The sequence below is a fragment of the Rhinoraja longicauda genome, chromosome 1, assembly GCF_053455715.1.
Source record: "Rhinoraja longicauda isolate Sanriku21f chromosome 1, sRhiLon1.1, whole genome shotgun sequence".
NCBI lineage: Eukaryota > Metazoa > Chordata > Chondrichthyes > Rajiformes > Arhynchobatidae > Rhinoraja > Rhinoraja longicauda.
This window is the reverse complement of record NC_135953.1, coordinates 25,793,190-25,814,027: the sequence shown is the minus strand read 5'-3', so window position 1 is coordinate 25,814,027 and position 20,838 is coordinate 25,793,190. Positions and strand designations below refer to the sequence as shown.

Sequence of the window (20,838 nt, the reverse complement as noted above, 5' to 3'; positions counted from 1 at the left end):
GCGTAGGTTTACTAGGTTAATTCCCGGAATGGCAGGACTGTCATATGTTGAAAGACTGGAGCGGCTAGGCTTGTATACACTGGAATTTAGAAGGATGAGAGGGGATCTTATCGAAACATATAAGGTTATTAAGGGGTTAGACACGTTAGAGGTAGGAAACATGTTCCCAATGTTGGGGGAGTGCAGAACCAGGGGCCACAGTTTAAGAATAAGGGGTAGGCCATTTAGAACAGAGATGAGGAAAAACTTTTTCAGTCAGAGAGTTGTAAATCTGTGGAATTCATTGCCTCAGAAGGCAGTGGAGGCCAGTTCTCTGAATGCATTCAAGAGAGAGCTAGATAGAGCTCTTAAGGATAGCAAAGTCAGGGGGTATGGGGAGAAGGCAGGAACGGGGTACTGATTGAGAATGATCAGCCATGATCACATTGAATAGTGGTGCTGGCTCGAAGGGCCGAATGGCCTACTCCTGCACATATTGTCTATTGTCTATTGTCTATCATTGGTATAATTTCTTCAACGACAGAAATGGCACTAATTGGATCTCCATAACTAAAGCTCTCCTGTCCTTTCTACCGTATGTCTGAACCATCAATACCTTGGTCTTCTCTCAGTCAGCCCCCCCCCCCAGGGGGCATTCTCTCTCCTGTCAGTATGTAGAACTAAAACCACAACACAAAGCGCTGGATGAATTCAAGGGGTCGGACGTTTTGGGTCGGTAGTTGAAAGGTGAAAAAACGAGGTAGGGGTTGGACAAAGTCTTACAAGTGATAGGTGGATATAGGTGAGGGGGTTTATATCGGCAGACCAAACTAATGGCTAGCATTCAAGGGGTACTCAGGGGTCTTGCAAATTTGCTGGCTGCCTTTTAGGATCTACACCAACCTCTCTGACTGCCCTCTGTCACAGGTTATTCATAAAACCCTCAGCTTAAGCACTGCTCTGCAGGGACAACAGATTTCGCTTCATTCCCAAAAGCCAGCGCTTGAACTTCTCCAAATGCCCACACTTTCTGCACCTAATGTTGTCCAAGGCATAGAGGGCATCCTGAAGTTCCCACATGCTACGGGATGTTTCGACATTCTTATATTTTTGTTTAGTTTAGTTTAGAGATACAGCGCGGAATCAGGCCCTTCGGCCCACAGAGTCCGGACTGACCAGCGATCACCATTGCACGGCACACTAGGGACAATTCACAATTTTTACCGAAGCCAATTACCCTACAAACTTTTACACTTTTGGAGTGTGGGCAGAAACCGGAGCACCTGGGGAAAAACCCAAGCGGTCACCGGGAGAATGTACAAACTCCGTACAGACAGACAGCGCCCATAGCCAGGATCCAACCTGGATTTCTGGTGCTGTAAGGCAGCAACTCTACCTCTGCACCACCATGCAGCCCCATTTAGTTAACTAAGCAGAAAGCAGAACAGCACTGCTTCGCTGAGTGAGTCAAAATCTCCCATTTACAAAACCTTGTGTTTTGTACTGTGTAGAAGCAGTGTTCCATGGGATTAGAACTGAGCTAATTCCTGTCCAGTTATTATCAGCTGAGTACAAGGACGTTAGAAATGCTTGAAGAGGTAAACAAAGTCAACAAAAATGATTCCAAATCAATTTTGGTGGAATAAACAGCATTTGTCCTCTCAAGGTTGTGTTTACACATTGGAACAAATGCACTTTAAGTCAATTTTTAAACTGCTCTGGTGAGAGGTGCAACCACTGTCTCAGCTCAAACATGAACTCTCTGTCTTACGTCAGAGCTTGGAGGCAAAACTACATCTCAACGTCTAAGTTATTACCCTGCCAGTGTGGCTTGCTGTTATTATTGTCAGACTAGTTTGCAAAGCTTTCTATTGCTTCTGGCTCTCTAAAATGTCCAGCAGGATACAACAGCACAGAACATTTATATTCCAGAGAAAAATTCTATCAATGTATTTCATGCTGGGAAAAGGATGATGGTTTTTGCTCGTCTCTCTGGGCTATAAGGCTATGAAAAGAACAAGAAGAATAGCTCCACATATTTTCAATTAAAGCTTTCTTCGAGGATAACATTCTTGACTGTTTAAGTTCTTTTTCAACCGGGTAACATTCAACATGACATTTAATGCATCAACACATTTGCACATTCTTTGACTGAGTAATTTGACACACGGTGATGCATTCGGTTAGTTTTTCACTGCTGTACGAATTTACCACACAGAAGGTTCTAAATGAAGCTGACAGCACATGTAGGTAACAAAGTAAATAAGCAGGATGTGTAGTAAAGAACTGCAGATGCTGGTTCACACCGAAGATAGACACAAAATGTTGGAGTAATTCAGCCAGTCAGGCTGTATTTTTGGAGAAGAGGAATGGGTGACCTTTTGGGCCGGGCAGCTTACAACCCAGCAGTATGAATATTGAATTCTCTAACCAAGTAACCCTCGCATTACCTCTCTCTCTATCCCTTTCCAATCATAGTCATCCTACAAGTTTCAGTCGTCCTGCTGAGTTTCACCCATTAGTTTCACTGATTTTCACCTTCCCCACAGTCAACAATGGACCGTTGTGGACTTAGAAACTTAGAAAATAGGTGCAGGAGGAGGCCATTCGGCCCTTTGAGCCAGCACCGCCATTCATTGTGATCATGGCTGATCGTCCACAATCAATACCCCATGCCTGCCTTCTCCCCATATCCCTTGATTCCTCTAGCCCCTAGAGCTCTATCTAACTCTCTCTTAAATCCATCCAGTGATTTAGCTTCTACTGCCCTCTGTGGCAGAGAATTCCACAAATTCACAACTCTCTGGGTGAAAAGGTTTTTTCTCACCTCAGTTTTAAATGGCCTCCCCTTTATTCTAAGACTGTGGCCCCTGGTTCTGGACTCACCCAACATTGGGAACATTTTTCCTGCATCTAGCTTGTCCAGTCCTTTTATAGTTTTATATGTTTCTATAAGATCCTTCTAAATTCCAGTGAATACAAGCCTAGTCTTTTCAATCTTTCCTCATATGTCAGTCCCGCAATCCGAAGGATCAATCTCGTGAACCTACGCTGCACTGCCTCAAATTCAAGGATGTCCTTCCTCAAATTAGGAGACCAAAACTGTACACAATACTCCAGATGTGGTCTTACCAGGGCCCTATACAACTGCAGAAAAACCTCTTTACTCCTATACTGAAATCCTCTTGTTATGAAGGCCAACATTCCATTAGCTTTCTTCCCTGCCTGTTGTACCTGCACACCAACGTTCAGTGACAGGTCTCGCTGCACCTCCCCCTTGCCTAACCTAACACCATTGAGATAATAATCTGCCTCCTTGTTTCTGCCGCCAAAGTGGATAACCTCACATGTATCTATATTATACTGCATCTGCCACGCATCTGCCCACTCACTCAACCTGTCCAGGACACCCTGCAACCTCCTAACATCCTCTTCACAGTTTACACTGCCACCCAGCTTCGTGTCATCCGCAAACTTGCTAGTGTTGCTTCTAATTCCCTTTTCCAAATCTTTATATATGGTAAACAGTTGCGGCCCCAACACCGAGCCTTGCGACACTCCACTCGCCACTGCCTGCCATTCTGAAAAGGACCCGTTTACTCCTACTCTTTGCTTCTTGTATGCCAACCAATTTTCTATCCATGTCAACACCCTACCCCCAATACCATGTGCTCTAAATTTGGTCACCAATCTCCCGTGCGGGACCTTATTACCTCTTTAATACGGGACGTTATTACCTCTTTAATAATTGACTCCAGCATCTTTCCCACCAAGACATACCAATTCCTGTAGTTCCTCAGGAGACTGAGGAAATTGGGCATGTCTCCAATGAATCTTCCACACTTGTACAGATGTACCATAGATAGCATACTAATGGGATGCATCACTGCTTGATTTTGGAAAAAGCTCTGCTCAAACCATAAGAAATTGCAGAGAGTTGTGGATGTTGCCCAGTCCATCACACAAACCAGACTCCCCACCATTGACTCCATCTACATTTCATGCTGCTTCGGAAAAGCAGCCAAAATAAAAACCTGTTTAACCCCACTTATTCCTTCTTCTCCCAGATCCATTGAAAAAAATAAAACTTTTCGCTGTAGCACAGTGCATGTGACAAAAATGAACCTAAAACTAAACTTAAACCTAAATAAACACAATGTAAATGGAACAGAAAACTGCAGTTATTGTGTCAACTGCATCATTAGTCAGGAAAAGTATTCTGCATGAATGGTAACCCATCCATAACCTTAAACATAATTTCTCGCCTATAGAGTGCACTTTAACAGCTTTCTATATGATCTTCAAGTCTTTAGACTTTAGACTTGAGACATACAGTGTGGAAACAGGCCCACTGGTGGCACCGACTGGTGATCACCCCGTACACTAGCACTACCCCACACACCAGGGACAATTTAGAATTTTACCAAAGCCAATTAACCTGCAAACCTATATGTCTTTGAAGTGGGGGAGGAAACCAGAGCACCCGGGGAAAGCCCACGTAGTCACAGGAAGAGCATACAAACTATGTACGGACAGCACCCGTAGTCAGGATTGAACCTGGGTCTCTGGTGCTGTAAGGCTGCAATTCTACTTCCACCCTGAAGTTACCAAAGCGTTAAAATGAAAACCCTGATAAACCAGCAATTTATGCTGTCCAGGACAAGGGCGCAAGGGCATGGAATGGCAATCATTTGCATTTCCATTTCTATGTTATTCTCCATCACAACTTGACATATTAGGGCGGCATGGTGGCGCAGCGGTAGAGTTGCTGCCTTACAGCGAATGCAGCGCCGGAGACTCAGGTTCGATCCTGACTACGGGTGCTGTACTGTACGGAGTTTGTACGTTCTCCCCGTGACCTGCGTGGGTTTTCTCCGAGATCTTCGGTTTCCTCCCATACTCCAAAGACGTACAGGTTTGTAGGTTAATTGGCTGGGCAAATGTAAAAAAAATTGTCCCTAGTGGGTGTAGGATCGTGTTAATGTGCGGGGATCGCTGGGCGGCGCGGACCCGGTGGGCCCACGGGCCTGTTTCTGCGCTGTATCTCTAAATCTAAATCTAAAAATCTATTTCACTGCTTCTCCATCACCACCTGATCAAATCGTTAGAACTCCCTACACAGCTACACTATAGGAGCATCTTTACAATATGATTTGCAAGGAGCAGCAACCCAACCCACTGCTCTCATTGTAACTTGCACAATTCCTAAATAAATTCAAAAGCTAATACGATGTCCCCAGTACGATGTTCTTCTCAGGGTCAATGACATTTGTGCAATATGTGTCCATAATACCTTTTTTACTGAGACTCAATTAATTTTTTTAAAGCATTTACTTTCAGGTACTTTTTATGAATTAATATCATATGTACATTTTGGAAATATAGATAAATATAGATAAATATAAATAAAGTGGTCAGAGGAACAATAATTGCCCCTTCGTAATAAGCAAGCTCTCTTGTGAAACTTATGTGAGCCAGAATTCTTTCAGTTTCTCTCATGGGTGAAGCTGTGCAGCAGAGACAAGACAAAGTTCACTTTTACATTTTCTTTCTGTTTATGTTTATTTTGTTTATGGATTCCTATACATTTTGTTCATGCTGTGAAAGACGAGAAAGGATATGGTCGGTCGGACAACTACCTCTGAAATGTTTTTTTAATATACTTTCATAATTTCTCTGAGGTGGTGAATGGCTCTCTAAATTTATCTTTCCATCTTGCAAAAAATCAAACTCAATTTTGCAATGTTGTGAAGTGCTTTTTAGTCCAGCCGTACTTCCTGACATATTGATCGATGAAAGACTAAAAAGATAACTATTGTGTGAGTGGTTTAGTGAAATGCATGGTATCGATGGAAGAACAGCACGCATTGATAAAATAAAGTTATAAAACTGTACATTGTGGTCTCTTGTGCGAGCAATGACTTTCACAACTTTCAGATATTGTCAGCCCAAAGTAAAATGACTATTTAATTCACATTTAATAACCATCAGGTTCTTGAACCAACCTGTACAATTCTATTCCTATCTTGACAATGGAACACTAAGAAAGTGCATCACATGGAGTTGGTTTCTAACTGTATTCATATTCTGTTTTTGCACTTTTTCCTTTAATCTGTGTGTTGAATGCCCAGGAGATCAAGTATGAATGAATAGAAAGAACATAGTGATTTATGTATGATTTATGTATGTCATAAGGAATAGGAATAAGGCCCATCGGCCCATCAAATCTACTCTGCCGTTCAATCATGGCTGATCTATCCCTCCCTCCTAACCCCATTCTCCTGCCTTCTCCCCATAACCTCTGATGCCAGTACTAATCAAGAATCTATCTATCTCTGCCTTAAAAATAGCCACTGACTTGGCCTCCACGGCCTTCTGTGGCAAAGAATTCCACAGATTCACCACCCTCTATAATTCACAAATAATCATGTACTTTTGTGTTGTCTTCGTATATTTGGCTGTTATGCTACTGCCAGCAAGATTTTCATTGTACCTGTACCTCACCATACTCAAGCATCTGACAATAAACTTGATTTTGACATGAAGTGCATCAAATCATTACCTGTGCTGAAATGATACACTTAACCTCAGTGGATTCTATCCTCTTCCTGTTATCCTGTTATCTGTGTGTTGACTGCCCAGAAGATAAAGTATGAATGAATAGAAAGAACATAGTAGGCAAAGATTTCTCTACAAGCAGAAAATGCGGTGATCACGAAGCACAACTTTAAAACATAGATGTATAACCCACACCAGAAGAGCCGGGACATCAGTTCAAGAACATTTGTACCTCTTGCCCATGTGAGGAGCAAGAGGACCACAAGGAGAGAAGTTGTGGGAATCCCCGACCTGGACAGAAGCAGAAAATAGACAAGGCTTTCTCTACAAGTGGAACAGTTGGTTATCACAAATCACAACTTTAAAACTTAATTTATAATCTAGACCAGAGGACCCGGGGCATCTGTTCAAGAACATCAGTCTATGTGGGCAAGAGGACCACAAGTAGATAAGTGTGGGAATCCCCGACCTAAACTTGCCCCTTTGCCGAAACGGTCGACTGCCCACAACCTTCAGTTCTTTTTCGAGATACAGCGCGGAAACAGGCCCTTCGGTCCACCGGGTCCGCGCTGCCCAGCGATCCCCGCACATTAACACTATCCTACACACACTAGGGACAATTTTTTTACATTTGCCCAGCCAATTAACCTACATACCTGTACGTCTTTGGAGTGTGGGAGGAAACCGAAGATCTCGGAGAAAACCCACGCAGGTCACGGGGAGAACGTACAAACTCCGTACAGACAGCGCCCGTAGTCAGGATCGAACCTGAGTCTCCGGCGCTACATTCGCTGTAAGGCAGCAACTCTACCGCTGCGCCACCGTGCCACCCTTGCGCCACTGTGCCGCCTCTTGAGTCCGACTTGGTGCTAGTTGGCCAACCCACTGGCTGTGTGGACAGGAAGTCACGTCGTGGAATTCAATGCTTGCTGGCTTTTATAATAGTTCAGCTCTACCATCATTGCTCTCAGTAAGCTGAGCCAAGTTCATGTCAGGAAGATAGAACTGCCACTGATAGGGCTAGGTCTCACCCTTATTGTCCATGTTAGAAAGGAATGCTTGCTATTACATCATGATATTCATGACTTACAGATTTTCCAAAGTTCTTCAGCAGTGGTGAAGTAATTTCTGAAGTAAAGTCACCACAAGAACACAAGGAAACAGGAGCAGAAATAGGCTACAATAGGCTCCTTGAAACCTGCCCCACCACCTTATATGATCGTGGTTGATCTTTGCTGGACTCAGCACCTCTCCTGTGCCAGTTTCCATAACTGTCTATTTCAAGTACTGTATTGAGCTATCTTAACTTTAAATATATTTAATGAACTGACCTCCACCACTCTCAGGGGCAGAGAATTCTAATGATTCACTACCTTTTAAGAGAAGAAATTTTAATGCACCCCAGCTGCATCCAAGATTTTGTGATGATATCCTATTGTTTATGCCTTTCGCATTACTGAAAACATCTCAACATCCACCTTCTCAAGCCCTGAGAGGATCTTAGTTTCATTTAGAGATACAGCCATAATACAGGTTTTTTGACTTACCGAATCTGCACTGACCAGCGATTACCAATAAACAATTTCTATTCTACGTCCCAGGTACAATTTACAGAAGACAATTAACCTTTAAACCTGCACATCTTTGGAATGTGGGAGAAAACCAGAGCAGCTGGAGAAAACACACGCAGTCACAGGGAGAACGTACAAACTCCTTACAGACAGCACCCATAGTCAGGATCGAACCTGGGTGCCTGGCGCTGCAACTTTACCGCTGCGCCACTGTGCCGTCCTTATATGTATGAACATTGTAAATATGTAGCCCATTCATGAAACAAATATAAGTAACCTCAGTTTAATCTTTCATCAAAGGGCATAACCTCTAAAAATGCAACATGATCTTAAACATCCTCCCAGGTGTTTACGGTTCATTTTCTGAACCATGACTTTATTCCTCCAGAGCTAGAGTGCTACCAACTTAGTAATGGCCAACAACACTTCTGAATGTTGATAGGGCTCCCTGCTTGCTTTTAGTGGATGCCTTGTAGATGGTGTGGATTTTCACTGTTAATAACATGGCAGCCAGGAATGTATCTATTCAGATGCAAGATACTGATTTTTATTGTTTTAGTCTCAACCATGACTTGCCAATTGCGGGAGGGAAGAAGAGAGTTAAAACTGAAGCCCACAACTCACTTGTAGGGGAGACACCAAATCATGAGTACAAACTTTACTTGTATGGAGAAATTGGACAGAAGAATATTTTATTAATTACACGGATGAAGGGGCGCTTGGTCATTCTTGGTAATTTTTGAGGGATAAAGTCTTTTCACTCCATCATCAATTGATAACACCGCTGGCAAGTGGAAACCGAACTGCTCTTCCAACTAACCCAAAGTGACAGGTGGAGATAAATGAGTGCTTAGTCTGCATTCAGATGAGGTGCACTGGATCATTACTTGCACTGATTACACAGACTACATCTAAACAGATATTCTCTTCCGATTATCATAGATCTATGTGTTACTTGTCTGAGACAAAGACTGATTAATTAAGCTGCATCCAAGAACTTCTACCTCAGAGCACACCAAAAAATGCTATACAAGGGACAAAGACAAACAGTGTGATTAAGTCAGCTAGTATATTAGGTCAGGAGGAATGAAAAATCCTTTAGTTAAGATATCAATAGTAACAGAACAGGGAAATGAAGGGAGGGACTGATTAGCAAGATCTTCTTGTCATAGAGTTATACAGCTGGAAAACAGGTCCAACTTGCCTACGCTGACCAACATGTCCCATCTACACAAGTCCAACCTGCCTGCATTCACCCCATATCCTTCCAAACTTTTCCTATCCAAATACTTGTCTAAATGTCTCTTATATTGTGATGGTACCTGCCTCAACTACCTCCTCTGGCATGTCATTCCATATATCCACCACCCTCCGTGTGAAAACGTTGCCCCTCAGGTTTCTATTAAATCTTTCTCCTATCACCTTAAACAAATGGCCTCTTGTTCTTGATTCCCCTACTCTGGGTAAAGACTGCTCTTACCCTATCTATTCCCTCCATGATCTTACACACCAGTATAAGATTACCCCTCATCCTCTTGTGCTCCAAGGAATAAAGTCCTAACCTGCTCAGGCTCTCCTTATAGCTCAGGCCCTCAAGTCGTTGCAAAGTCCTCGTAAATCTTTTCTGCACCCTTTCCAGTTTAACATCTTTCCTATAACAGGGTGATCAAAACTGAACACAATACTCCAAATGTAGCTTTACCAATGTCTTGTACAACTGTAAGATAACATCCCAACTTCTTTCCTCAATACTTTGACGGATGGCCTATGTGCTGAAAGCCTTCTTGACCACCCTATTTAATGCCACTTTCAAGGAACTATGTACCTGCACTCCTAGATCCATCTGCTCCACAACACTCCACAAAACACTGCCAGGATGTACTGGCAAAATGATCCCAGGAATAAGTGGGTTAACCTATGATGAGCATTTGTCGGCACTGGGCCTGTACTCGCTGGAGTTTAGAAGGATGAGGAGGTACCTCATTGAAACTTAACGAATAGTGAAAGGCTTGGATAGAGTGGATGTGGAGAGGATGTTACCACTAGTGGGAGAGTCTAGGAGTAGTGGTCAAATAGGATGTTCCATTGGGAAGGAGTCGAGGAGGAATTTCTTTAGTTAGAGAATGGTGAATCCATGGAATTCAATGGATAATGGCCGTCAGTGGATATATTTAAGGCAGAGATAGATTCTTGATTCGTCCGAGTGTCAGGGTATATGGGGACAAGGCAGGAGAATTGGGTTAGGAGGGAGAGATAGATCATCCATGCATGAATGGCGGAGTGGACTTGATGGGCCGAATGGCCTAATTCTGCTCCTATCACTTATGATTCACGGTGTAGACCCTGTCCTGTTGACCCAGAGGATGTGACCATGGTACCAGAAGTATTTTACTGCTAAAAGAGGAAATGCTACCAATGCTACAACAAAGGAAGAGATAGCAGAGAAAGTTGACATGAGAAAAGTAAATAAGATGGGGCAGTATTATTCTTTGGCTGGCAGATCCAGAGAGAACAGCTGTCTAGCTGTAGCACATCGCTAGCACTTTGCAGTCTCCTACATCTGTGCACCACAGTGCGGAAATGCAGAGTATGCTGCAGACTGGGTGAAGATGTGTTGAACCCTCTCCTTTATCTCAAGATTTATTGTGGAGTCCCAAAGTATTCTGTAACTCATAGTCTAGTCACGTCTAGTCTAGTCTAGTCTAGTCTGGTCTGGTCTGGTCTGGTCTAGTCTGGTCTGGTCTGGTCTGGTCTGGTCTGGTCTGGTCTGGTCTGGTCTGGTCTGGTCTGGTCTGGTCTGGTCTCGTCTGGTTTGGTCTGGTCTGGTCTAGTCTGGTCTGGTCTGGTCGAGTCTGGTCAGGTCTTGTCTAGTCTGGTCTGGTCTGGTCTAGTCTAGTCTAGTCTGGTCAGGTCTGATATGTTCCGGTCTGTTCTGCTCTAGTCTAGTCAGTCTGGTCTGGTCTAGTCTGGTCTGGTCTAGTCTGGTCTAGTATCGTTTGCTGAACAATGAAAAGTTTTTGATCAATCATTTCAATCATTTTCCTTAGTTAGTGAAAAACACACTCAATGGACAGCACCACAAACATTGGTTCATTTCTGCTTACCTGGTTGAGAGAGAAGAGGTGTGTAAGGAACCTTGGGCTCCAGTGCAGTCATGGGTGGAGGTAGCAGAGGGTTGGCGAAGCTGCGGAGAGGGTGAGTGGGCCGCACGCAGGCCGTGGGAATAGTTCTGCTCGGGGCCTCCTCCCCTGATGGATGCTCGGGCTGTGTCTGGGTCAACATGGCAGGCTGCTGGAGGTGTGTGGTTTGAACCTCACTCATGGCTTTGAAAAAGCAAAGGGGACATGACGTTATATTGAGTCAATAGCACAGAGTCACAGAAATCTAAAACAATGACAGTAAGACATCAGCCAACGGAGAAATTACGTAAACACAATTACTACTCCTGGATCAGAGGTCTAGTCTATCAGGGCCGCAGAAAAAGCTTGAAACTCTCAGCAGATCAGGCAGCATATGTGGAAAGACAAATATCCTGATGAAGTGCCCAGGATGAGAAACTTGAACCGTTCTCTTTCCACTCATGTTGTCTGACCTCCTGAGCTTGTTCCAACATGTGTGCATTTTGGAAATACATGCCATTCTCTCATCATCTCCCATTCTAAATCCTGGAAATCTCAACATGACAGCGAAATGGGAACACAAGAAATTGCAGGTGCTGGAATCTTGAGTAAAAAACAAAAGTGCTGGTAGACCTCAGCCGGTCAGGCAGCATTTGTGGCAGGAATGGACAGACAATGTTTTGAATTGGGACCTGTCTTCAGATTGAGCAATATGGGAATACTTTTATCTGAAGGTGGTTTAAGAGTTGGCTTCCCATCATCACGCCAGGGACAATAGGCCACAGACATTAAATGCCAGGCTTGTGAATGATACCCAGATCCCAAACAATGAGTCACATAAACACAACTTTTTGGGAGTGAAGTACAAATTGAAACAACTAGTAGAGTGAATATAGATACAAAAAGCTGGAGTAACTCAGTGGGATAGGCAGCATCTCTGGAGAGAAGGAATGGGTTGAGACCCTTCTTCAAACTAGTTAGGAATAAGGGAAATGAGAGATATAGACAATGACGAAAGGAGATAAAGAACAATGAATGAAAGATATGCAAAAAAGTGATGATGACTAAGGAAACCAATGATAAAGGCCATTGTTAGCTGTTTGTTGGGTGAAAACGAGAAGCTGGTGCGACTTGGGTGGGGGAGGGATAGAGAGAGAGAGGGAATGCCGGGGTTACGTGAAGTTAGAGAAATCAATATTCATACCACTGGGCTGTAAGCTGCCCAAGCGAAATATTAGATGCTGTTCCTCCAATTTGCGTTTAGCCTCACTCTGACAATGGAGGAGACCTAGGACAGAAAGGTCAGTGTGGGAATGTGAAGGAGAATTAAAGTGTTTTAGCAACCGGGAGATCAGGTAGGCCCATGCAGGCTGAGCAAGGGAGTTCAGTAGAGTGAATATTCAGCACATGTGGCCGTGAACATAGTTTTGTCCTGATTTGTTTCTTTACCGACCCATTACGAAAAGTTTTCAGGACAACTATTGAATAAAATTGTAAAATTGTAAGGATTAATTTACCCAAGCTAACAGATGCAGCTGTGCTCTTTAGTTGTAAATTTCTGCTGAATTCCAGAACCAACTCAACGTTTTACAGTTTTTTTAACCTACAACGATGAATTGGAGGTAAAAGTTCCCAATTCCCATGGAAATAAATATTAAGACTTACAATGTATCATACTCATTTTCGGGACGTGTAAGATGATATCTTCATTTTAGCGCAACTCTTACAATAATGCTCAGTTAATAAAGATTCTTACTTGGGCCATAGCCTCGGTCAACAGCCAGTGTAGGAAACGGCATGGCACGCAATGGAAATTGTGGGTGGGGATACCCACAGGTCGGAGACGGCAGTATGCCAGGATATTGCGCACTCTCCAGCGTTGGAACGGGAATTGCACTGACGACGACTGCAAACAGAAAAGTGCACAATATTGCTGGGTCACATTATGATCTACTGTAGAATTTCCCCGCGTATAAACCACTGGATACGTTGGCAGGAAACATGTTTCAAAGTAGATTAACAATGGTTAATGTGGATTTGGCTGCACATTATACTGCAATGATACTGCTACACGTTGAGTGTAAGAAAATAACTGCAGGTGCTGGTGCAAATCGAAGGTATTTATTCACAAAATGCTGGAGTAACTCAGCAGGTCAGGCAGCATCTCAGGAGAGAAGGAATGGGTGACGTTTCGGGTTGAGACCTTCAGACTGAAGAAGGGTCTCGACCCGAAACTTCACCCATTCCTGTTACACATTGAAATAATTCAGGTCTCATATTGACTCTGATCAACAAAGGGACACAGTCATTTCTTTCCAGAGGTCATCCAAAAGAAGAACCATCACCAAATAACAAAACCTCCCAGAACCTTTGTAGCTCGGAAGACATTGCCAACAGCTTTGCTGATTGAGGGATGTCATCATAATATCCAATGAGTCTTCTGCATTCCTGAAACTTTAATATTTTTATTCATTTTACATTGAGACGGGGTACCCATGCCAGTTTAAAAGTGAGCAAGACAGAGATACGCACGGTGGCGCAGCGGTAGAGTTGCTGCCTTACAGCGAATGCAGCGCCGGAGACTCAGGTTCGATCCTGACTACGGGCGCCATCTGTACGGAGTTTGTACGTTCTCCCCGTGACCTGTGTGGGTTTTCTCCGAGATCTTCGGTTACCTCCCACACTCCAAAGACGTACAGGTATGTAGGTTAATTGACTGGGCAAATGTAAAAATTGTCCCTAGTGTGTGTAGGTTAGTGTTAATGTGCGGGGATCGCTGGGCGGCGCGGACTCGGTGGGCCGAAGGGCCTGTTTCCGCGCTGTATCTCTAAATCTAAAAAAAAAATCTAGAATACTTCAGTTCAGTTCAGTTCAGCTTAGTTGATTGCCACGTGTACTGAGGTACGGTAAAAAGCTTTTGTCGCGTGCTAACCAGTCAGCGGAAAGACAATACATGATTACAATCGAGCCATTTACAGTGTATAGGTGATACATGATAAGTGAATAACGTTTAGTGCAAGATAAAGCCAGTCAAAGATAGTCTGAGGTTCACCATGGAGTAATTCCACCTGAAGAGGAATAGTGCTATGGTATTGGGGAAGGGCTTCAGTTTAATTTGTAATTAGTGAAATGCATACAAAAGTAAACCTAAAAAAAAATCTAATCATTGTAAGAAAAGTACAATCATTAAAAAAAAAATTAAATTAATGAAATGTTGCTGCAATCCCTCATTGTCAATCCTTGTCATTCAAATTATAGGGATCTCTTGTTTGGCTTACTTAGTCTAGCCTGGCACAAACTGTTCAAGTGATTCCCCAACATAAGAGCTGGGGATATCCAGAACATTGCACTTGTAGTGGGAGAGTCTAGGACCAGAGACCATAGCCTCAGAATAAACGGAGGTACATTTAGAAAGGAGATGAGGAGGAATTTCTTTAGTCAGAGGGTGGTGAATCTGTGGAATTCATTGCCACAGATGGCTGTGGAGACCAAGCCAGTGGATATTTTTAAGGTGGAGATTGACAGATTCTTGATTAATAATATGTCCGAGATTATGGGGAGAAGGCAGGAGATAGACTTGATGGGCAGAATGGCCTAATTCTGCTCCTATTACTTATGACTCCATAAGGGGCCAATGTCCGAGTACAGTCTTGAGAAACAGTGAAGAGCTCATATCAATTACAGTACTTTCACTCTATGACTAACAAAGAATTATAATATCTCAGGTGCAACCCCTGATTAGAATTTAGCCGATGGAGCTTCTGCAAAGGATTAAGGTTTTGGTGCTGATGTAACTGCATTTCTCATGCTTTCCGTTTTATTCTTGTAGAATTATACTTTGGTAACATTTTACACCCACAAATGAGGATGCCTAGGCATATGAGAGAGTCATTAGTCATAATAAAACTTTTTCTCTTGCACAGATTAAGATGTCCAATGTACCCTGTTGCTCGAGGGACTGAGAAGAGATGGATCAACCAACCATTGTTAGTAAACTAGAAAGAGCATTGGCAAACAATAAGTAGTAAATATCCAGTCTTTAGCAGTGTAAGTGACTGAACTGAAAAAAATAATCTTATTTTGCAAAAAAACAAATGGTTAATGTCATCTATCTTTAACTTTGCATATTAATCATAACGTAAGCAGTATGTATCAGAAGGAACTGAAGATGCTGGTTTAAACCGAAGATAGGCAGAAAAAGCTGGAGTAACTCAGCAGGTCAGACAGTATCCTTGAAGAAAAGGAATAGGTGAGGTTTTGGGTCAAAACCCTTCTTCAGAAGAACCTAGAACAGTGTAGAACAAGAACAGGTCCTTCGACCCACAAAATTCCTGCCGAACATGGTGCCAGTTTTAAGTAATGTCCTCTGCCCGCGGTCCTTATCCCTCCATATCCATGTAGCTACCTAAAAGCCTCTTAAATGTCACTATTATATCTGCCTCTGCCACCACTCCTGGTCGTGCCTTTCAGACACAGTTCCCTGCGGATCTCCACCGGTCATGGACTTCCAGCTAGAATAACACCTTTTCACCACAAGTCTGTCTTCTATGAGTAAGCAAGTTGTGAATGCAAACAATCAAGTCACTTGCACCTTAATCTTCTGGATCAGCCTACCATGGGGAATGTAATCAAATGCCTTATTAAAATCCATGTAGAAAATATCCACCCTATCTATCCTCATCGATTATCTTCGTCACCTCCTCAAAACACTCGATGAAGGACATGATTGACTGTGTGGAAAGCCACCCTGACTGTTCCTAATCAACCCATTCTCTTCCAAATAGGAGTAAATTCTATCCTGAAGTGTCCTCTCCAATATGTTTCCTACTGCTGTCGTGAATCTTACCAGTCTTTAATTTCCTGGATTATCATTACTTCCCTTGTTAAACAAAGGAAAAACTAGAGAAGTGGTAAAGATCTTTGACAAAGGCCCTGCAATCTCCACTCTTGCCTCCCTCAATAATCTGCAATACATCCGAACACGCTCCAGGGGATTTATCCACCTTAATGCTCTTCAAGAGCTCCAACACCACCTCCTTCTTGATCGCAAACTGTTCTAGCATATTAATATTCCCCACATTGTTTTCACTGTCCTCCATTTCCTTCTAGCAAATACAAATGCAAAGTGCTCAGGTAGTCAAGATTATGTTAGCAATTTCATCCATTCAGCAGTCTCTCTTTAACTGACTCATGATTTTAGGTGTAAACTGAGTCCTTTATAATCATTCAGCCTGGGAAAGTATTGATTTCAACAGTTTCAGAATATAATATTTGCAAAATGTTAATTGCAAATTAGTTAATGGCAGCCTTCTTACTAAATTACTTTTCTTTGCTGGATCTTTCCTTGGTTTTACTGTTTATTCAGTCTATACTTTTCCATTAGCCAAAACCCATATCGATGATGTAGTGGACAGACGCAAAGTGTTGGAGTAACTCAGCAGGTCAGGCAGCATCTCTGGAGAAAAAGGATGAGTGACGTTTTGGGTCGGGACCCTTTTTCAGACGATGATATTGTTGCAACAAGTTTGATCAAGTGAATAGAGACAGGTGGAGATATAAATATATTGCAGATGGCAAGTGATAACCTCTTTCACACCGACCTATAATAACAACATTGTTTCTAATGACAATTCTGCATTTGCGTATCAGTCGGTGTCCTGGCAGGCATTTATCTTGGCTAATTTGGGCTCTCAGCAAACAGACTAAGGTATGTTTAGTGGCATCAACTTATTGAGAAAGTGATCTATTTAAAACAAAGTTGAAATAACAAATGAAAAAAAGTACAGCAATTTCTCCCAAACTAAGCAGAATAGTTTTGCTAGAAATGCAGGGAATAGAGGAAATCTGTCTGTCAATTCAATCTCCATGATTTATACAAAATCACACAAAGTGCAGGAGCAATTCAGCAGGTCAGGTAGCATCTCTGGGCAATATGGATGAGTGATGTTTTGAGTCAAGACTGTATTTATAGTCGCTCTGTCTTAATTTAGTTCAGTTTACTACTGTCACCAAGCTAGATTTACAGTAGATCCAACCAATCTTGCTCACTCTCTTTTGGAACAATGTTGTGAATATACACAGTTGAAGACAAATAACATGTGTAGGAAGGAACTGCAGAAGCTGGTTTAAATCGAAGATAGACACAAAATGCTGGAGCAACTCAGCGGGACAGGCAGCATTTCTGGACAGAAGGAATTGGTGACGTTTTGGGTTGAGTCTGAAGAAGGGTCTCGACCCGAAATGTCACCTATTCCTTCTCTCCAGAAATGCTGCTTGTCCCACTGAGTTGCTCCAACATTTTATGTTTAACATATTTTTATATAGGCTTTATCACAGAAAAATGCTTGAAGGCACTTTACAAATGCACGATCAAACTAGGTTTGACACCTAGGCCACATAATGCTACACTTCCTCATTTATTCCTGGAATTTAGTCACGCCTAAGATAAAATATCATATAATCTGTCCCAACACTGCATCTTAACCTTGTCTAAAAAGAATACTATACCAAAAAATAATATCCCCCTTTGCTCCACTCCACAGCCAAATAATCTAATTATCATCTGTTTTTCATGGGGGCTGTGGCTGAACATGTTAACATAACTTGACCCAAAGTGCAGGCAAAGAAAAAGCAATTGTTTCAAAATATAAGATGATTTAATCTAGACGAAATTGACAATGTTGTAATGCAACTTGTTAAGCTGCAAATGACATGAAAAAATCATCTTTACATTTGCTTTAGCTCTTAACTGATGTCTTGACAGATCAAATAACAGCGAGAGCTGAATACATAATGTTCCTCTATATTCTCTAATTTATTTTTCACTCTGTTTTGGGGTTTTCATTTGCCGATCATTTTGCTTAATTTAGTTGAGAGAGTGCATCTTTCATCGACTCTAAAGTGAAGTACACTGACTGATGGAAGAATTCAATGACTAGAGCTCTGAATTAGAACTCTGTTTTATAATTCTACATCTTCAACTCCCTCGGGAGGACATGACCCCAACTGAGTCTGTTAATAAGAAAGGAAGGTATACTCTATGTGCATGCAAACAGCAGAAGCAGTATGCTGTAGGAAGGACTTAGAGATCTGAAGCAAACATTTCAGCTCTCCAGACCATCACCTCATGTCCTAAATGATGACAATTAACCTGTTCAGTGCCACCCCCGAGTATAGTCGGGTCATGGCCAGTGGTTAAGGAATGAACTACCTCACCCTCAATTAATAGTGGAGCCTACAACATGAATGAAAATGACATAACTATTTTCAGGCAGAAGTGATGGCCAGGTGGACCATTTCAGCTTCCTTTTCATCAGCATGATGGAGGCAGCTATCAGGCCATTGGACTCCTTCTGTAGGAGCCATTTGTGTTTATTGGCTGTCTTAGCATATTATATTATTTTGTATCCTGCTGTATTATTTTTGGACACTTGGGGGTTGTCGTGAGATGAAAACTAGGCTTACATATATGGGCATATGTGCATATGTGGACTGGGAAGAGCCAGGGGAGGAGCCAGAATTATGAGTATAATTGGGAAGGCAGTGACGTGATGGGTTAGACACGAAGGAGCCATGGCAAGATACAAATTCTTACCAGATCTATGACTAGAGATATACTAATCTGTTTGTATTACTACTTCAATAAACGACTAATTTATCTGAAATGTCATGAAGATCTCTCTGTTATTGTTTGCGTCACGAATGATCACTCCACTCCTTTCCTGAAAGTGGTAAGCTTAAGGACTAAGTTGCCGCTTCACCTTCCATGCGACATTAAGACATTCCTGAGTCCACTTCTGGCATAACAATTCCATTATAACAGCAAAACGCCTATCTATCTGACGTAATCGAGAATTTCCCAGACATATTTTCTTCCATACAAAGCAAATATCTAATTCTAACAATGGCCCAATCATGAACAAAGTAGTAGAAGCTTTCAACAACAGTGTGGTCAAGTAGAACTCACCTTTGTTCAGTTTGCTCAGAGATTTACCTTGATTAACCTTAGTAATGAATCTAGTTTGGGTTTATTCAGTTTAGTTTATTGTTGTGACATGCACCAAGGTACAGTGAAAATCTTTTGCTGCGTTCTACCCAGTCAAAGAAAAGATTACACATGATTACAATCACGCTGTCCACAGCGTAGATAAAGGGTACTTCAGAGTAAAAATAAAAGTTACTATTTTTAATATTAAGGCAGCAATCAACCGGGTATGGTGCTGGTGAGTATCGGTGAAAATGGAATTAATGGGAGTCAATGGGAAAGCATTCTACTAACTGAAGACCACCTCAAGGACATTGCTGCAGTAGTTCCTCAGGGATTTGTTCTTGACCCAATCACTTTCAACTGCTTCATCAAGAACTTCCCACTGTTAGAGGGTCAGAAGTGGGGTTATTCACTGATGAGTGCAGTATTCAGCTCCCCTCACTTTTCAGATAACCAGGAAGAGGTGGAGAGCTTGCAGGAATAATGGTGGCACTTGCAACATTCATGCCACATAAGTATTAGTTAATGGCCATTTCGACCATGTTAGAGTCCAATGCTCTCTGTTGGAAATGTAATAAAATAAAATAAAAAATAAATAAAATTAAATTAAATAAAATAGAAGCAAGACTAGGTCATTCAGCTCCTCATGCCTGCATTCAAGAACATCATGCTAAATCTTTCATCTCCGTGCTATTTTCCAGCACTCACCATTGATTCCCCTAAATCACTCAATCCTGTATCATGGTTTCCCTGCAAGGGGCCGCCAGCATTAACTGAAAACGTATCTGCCACATGATATTATGATTACAGAAGTAGAGAATGATTGACTTTAGTTTAGTTTAGTTTAGACCTCTTCAAAACACAATGCTCAGGCTAGGAGTTTGATGGGATACTCTCCACTTGCCTAAATGTATGTAACTCCCAGAATGCTCAAGAAACTCGATGCTGCCCCTAATTAAACAGCTGCTTAATTTATATCTGAATGACAAATTAAGCATTTAATCTGTCTGCCTCTGTAGCAGTGTTTGCAAAGTTATGGCATATACGAATTGCTCTGAGTTATTTCACAATGGGTTCCTTGGTAGAAAATCCCAAACCTGTGACCTCTATCTCCTGAGAAGTCATGGGCAGCAGGAAGTTTGTAACTGCTTCAAAATTCTCTTCTAAGCTACAGACTACTTTTATTTGCATTCATTCACCATTGGTGCAAAATCTTGGAACTTCCTCCCTGAAAACACCATGGAAATGTTTTCATCAAAAGCTCACCATCTCCTTCTCAAGGAAAGTTAGGGATGAATAACACAAGCTGCCCTTTTCCAATGACAATCAGCAATCAAGAAATGAGTAAGAAATGACAATCAGCAAAGGATGGCCTTTTTCAATCCAGAATATTATAGTCATGGTATAGTTCCCGAATATTATAGTTATATAGTATGTAATCATAATCTTGACTCATAGTTCACAAAATTCCTTACGTGGATTGTTGGGCTGTGAATCCATGGGAATCATCAGTTTAGGTCGGGTTCCTCTTCGAGCCGCTAGAGAACGGTCCAATGTAGAAATACTGCTTCCAGCTTCATCAGGATCATGACCTTTGGACAAAGTAATTGGAAAATGCTACCAT

General features: G+C 42.1%; 1 protein-coding gene across 1 annotated transcript in view; it reads right to left on the bottom strand.

The window, feature by feature from the left end:
- The window catches only part of dcc (DCC netrin 1 receptor), a 1,038,091-nt gene that overhangs the window by 15,479 nt on the left and 1,001,774 nt on the right, over window positions 1-20,838 (bottom strand). The window contains exons 25-28 of the mRNA XM_078421445.1: window positions 20,690-20,806; window positions 12,984-13,133; window positions 12,432-12,515; window positions 11,213-11,431 (exon numbers count right to left, since the gene is read on the bottom strand). Of these exons, the coding sequence (XP_078277571.1) occupies window positions 11,213-11,431; window positions 12,432-12,515; window positions 12,984-13,133; window positions 20,690-20,806 (570 nt within the window). The remainder of the gene's footprint in view (window positions 1-11,212; window positions 11,432-12,431; window positions 12,516-12,983; window positions 13,134-20,689; window positions 20,807-20,838) is intronic.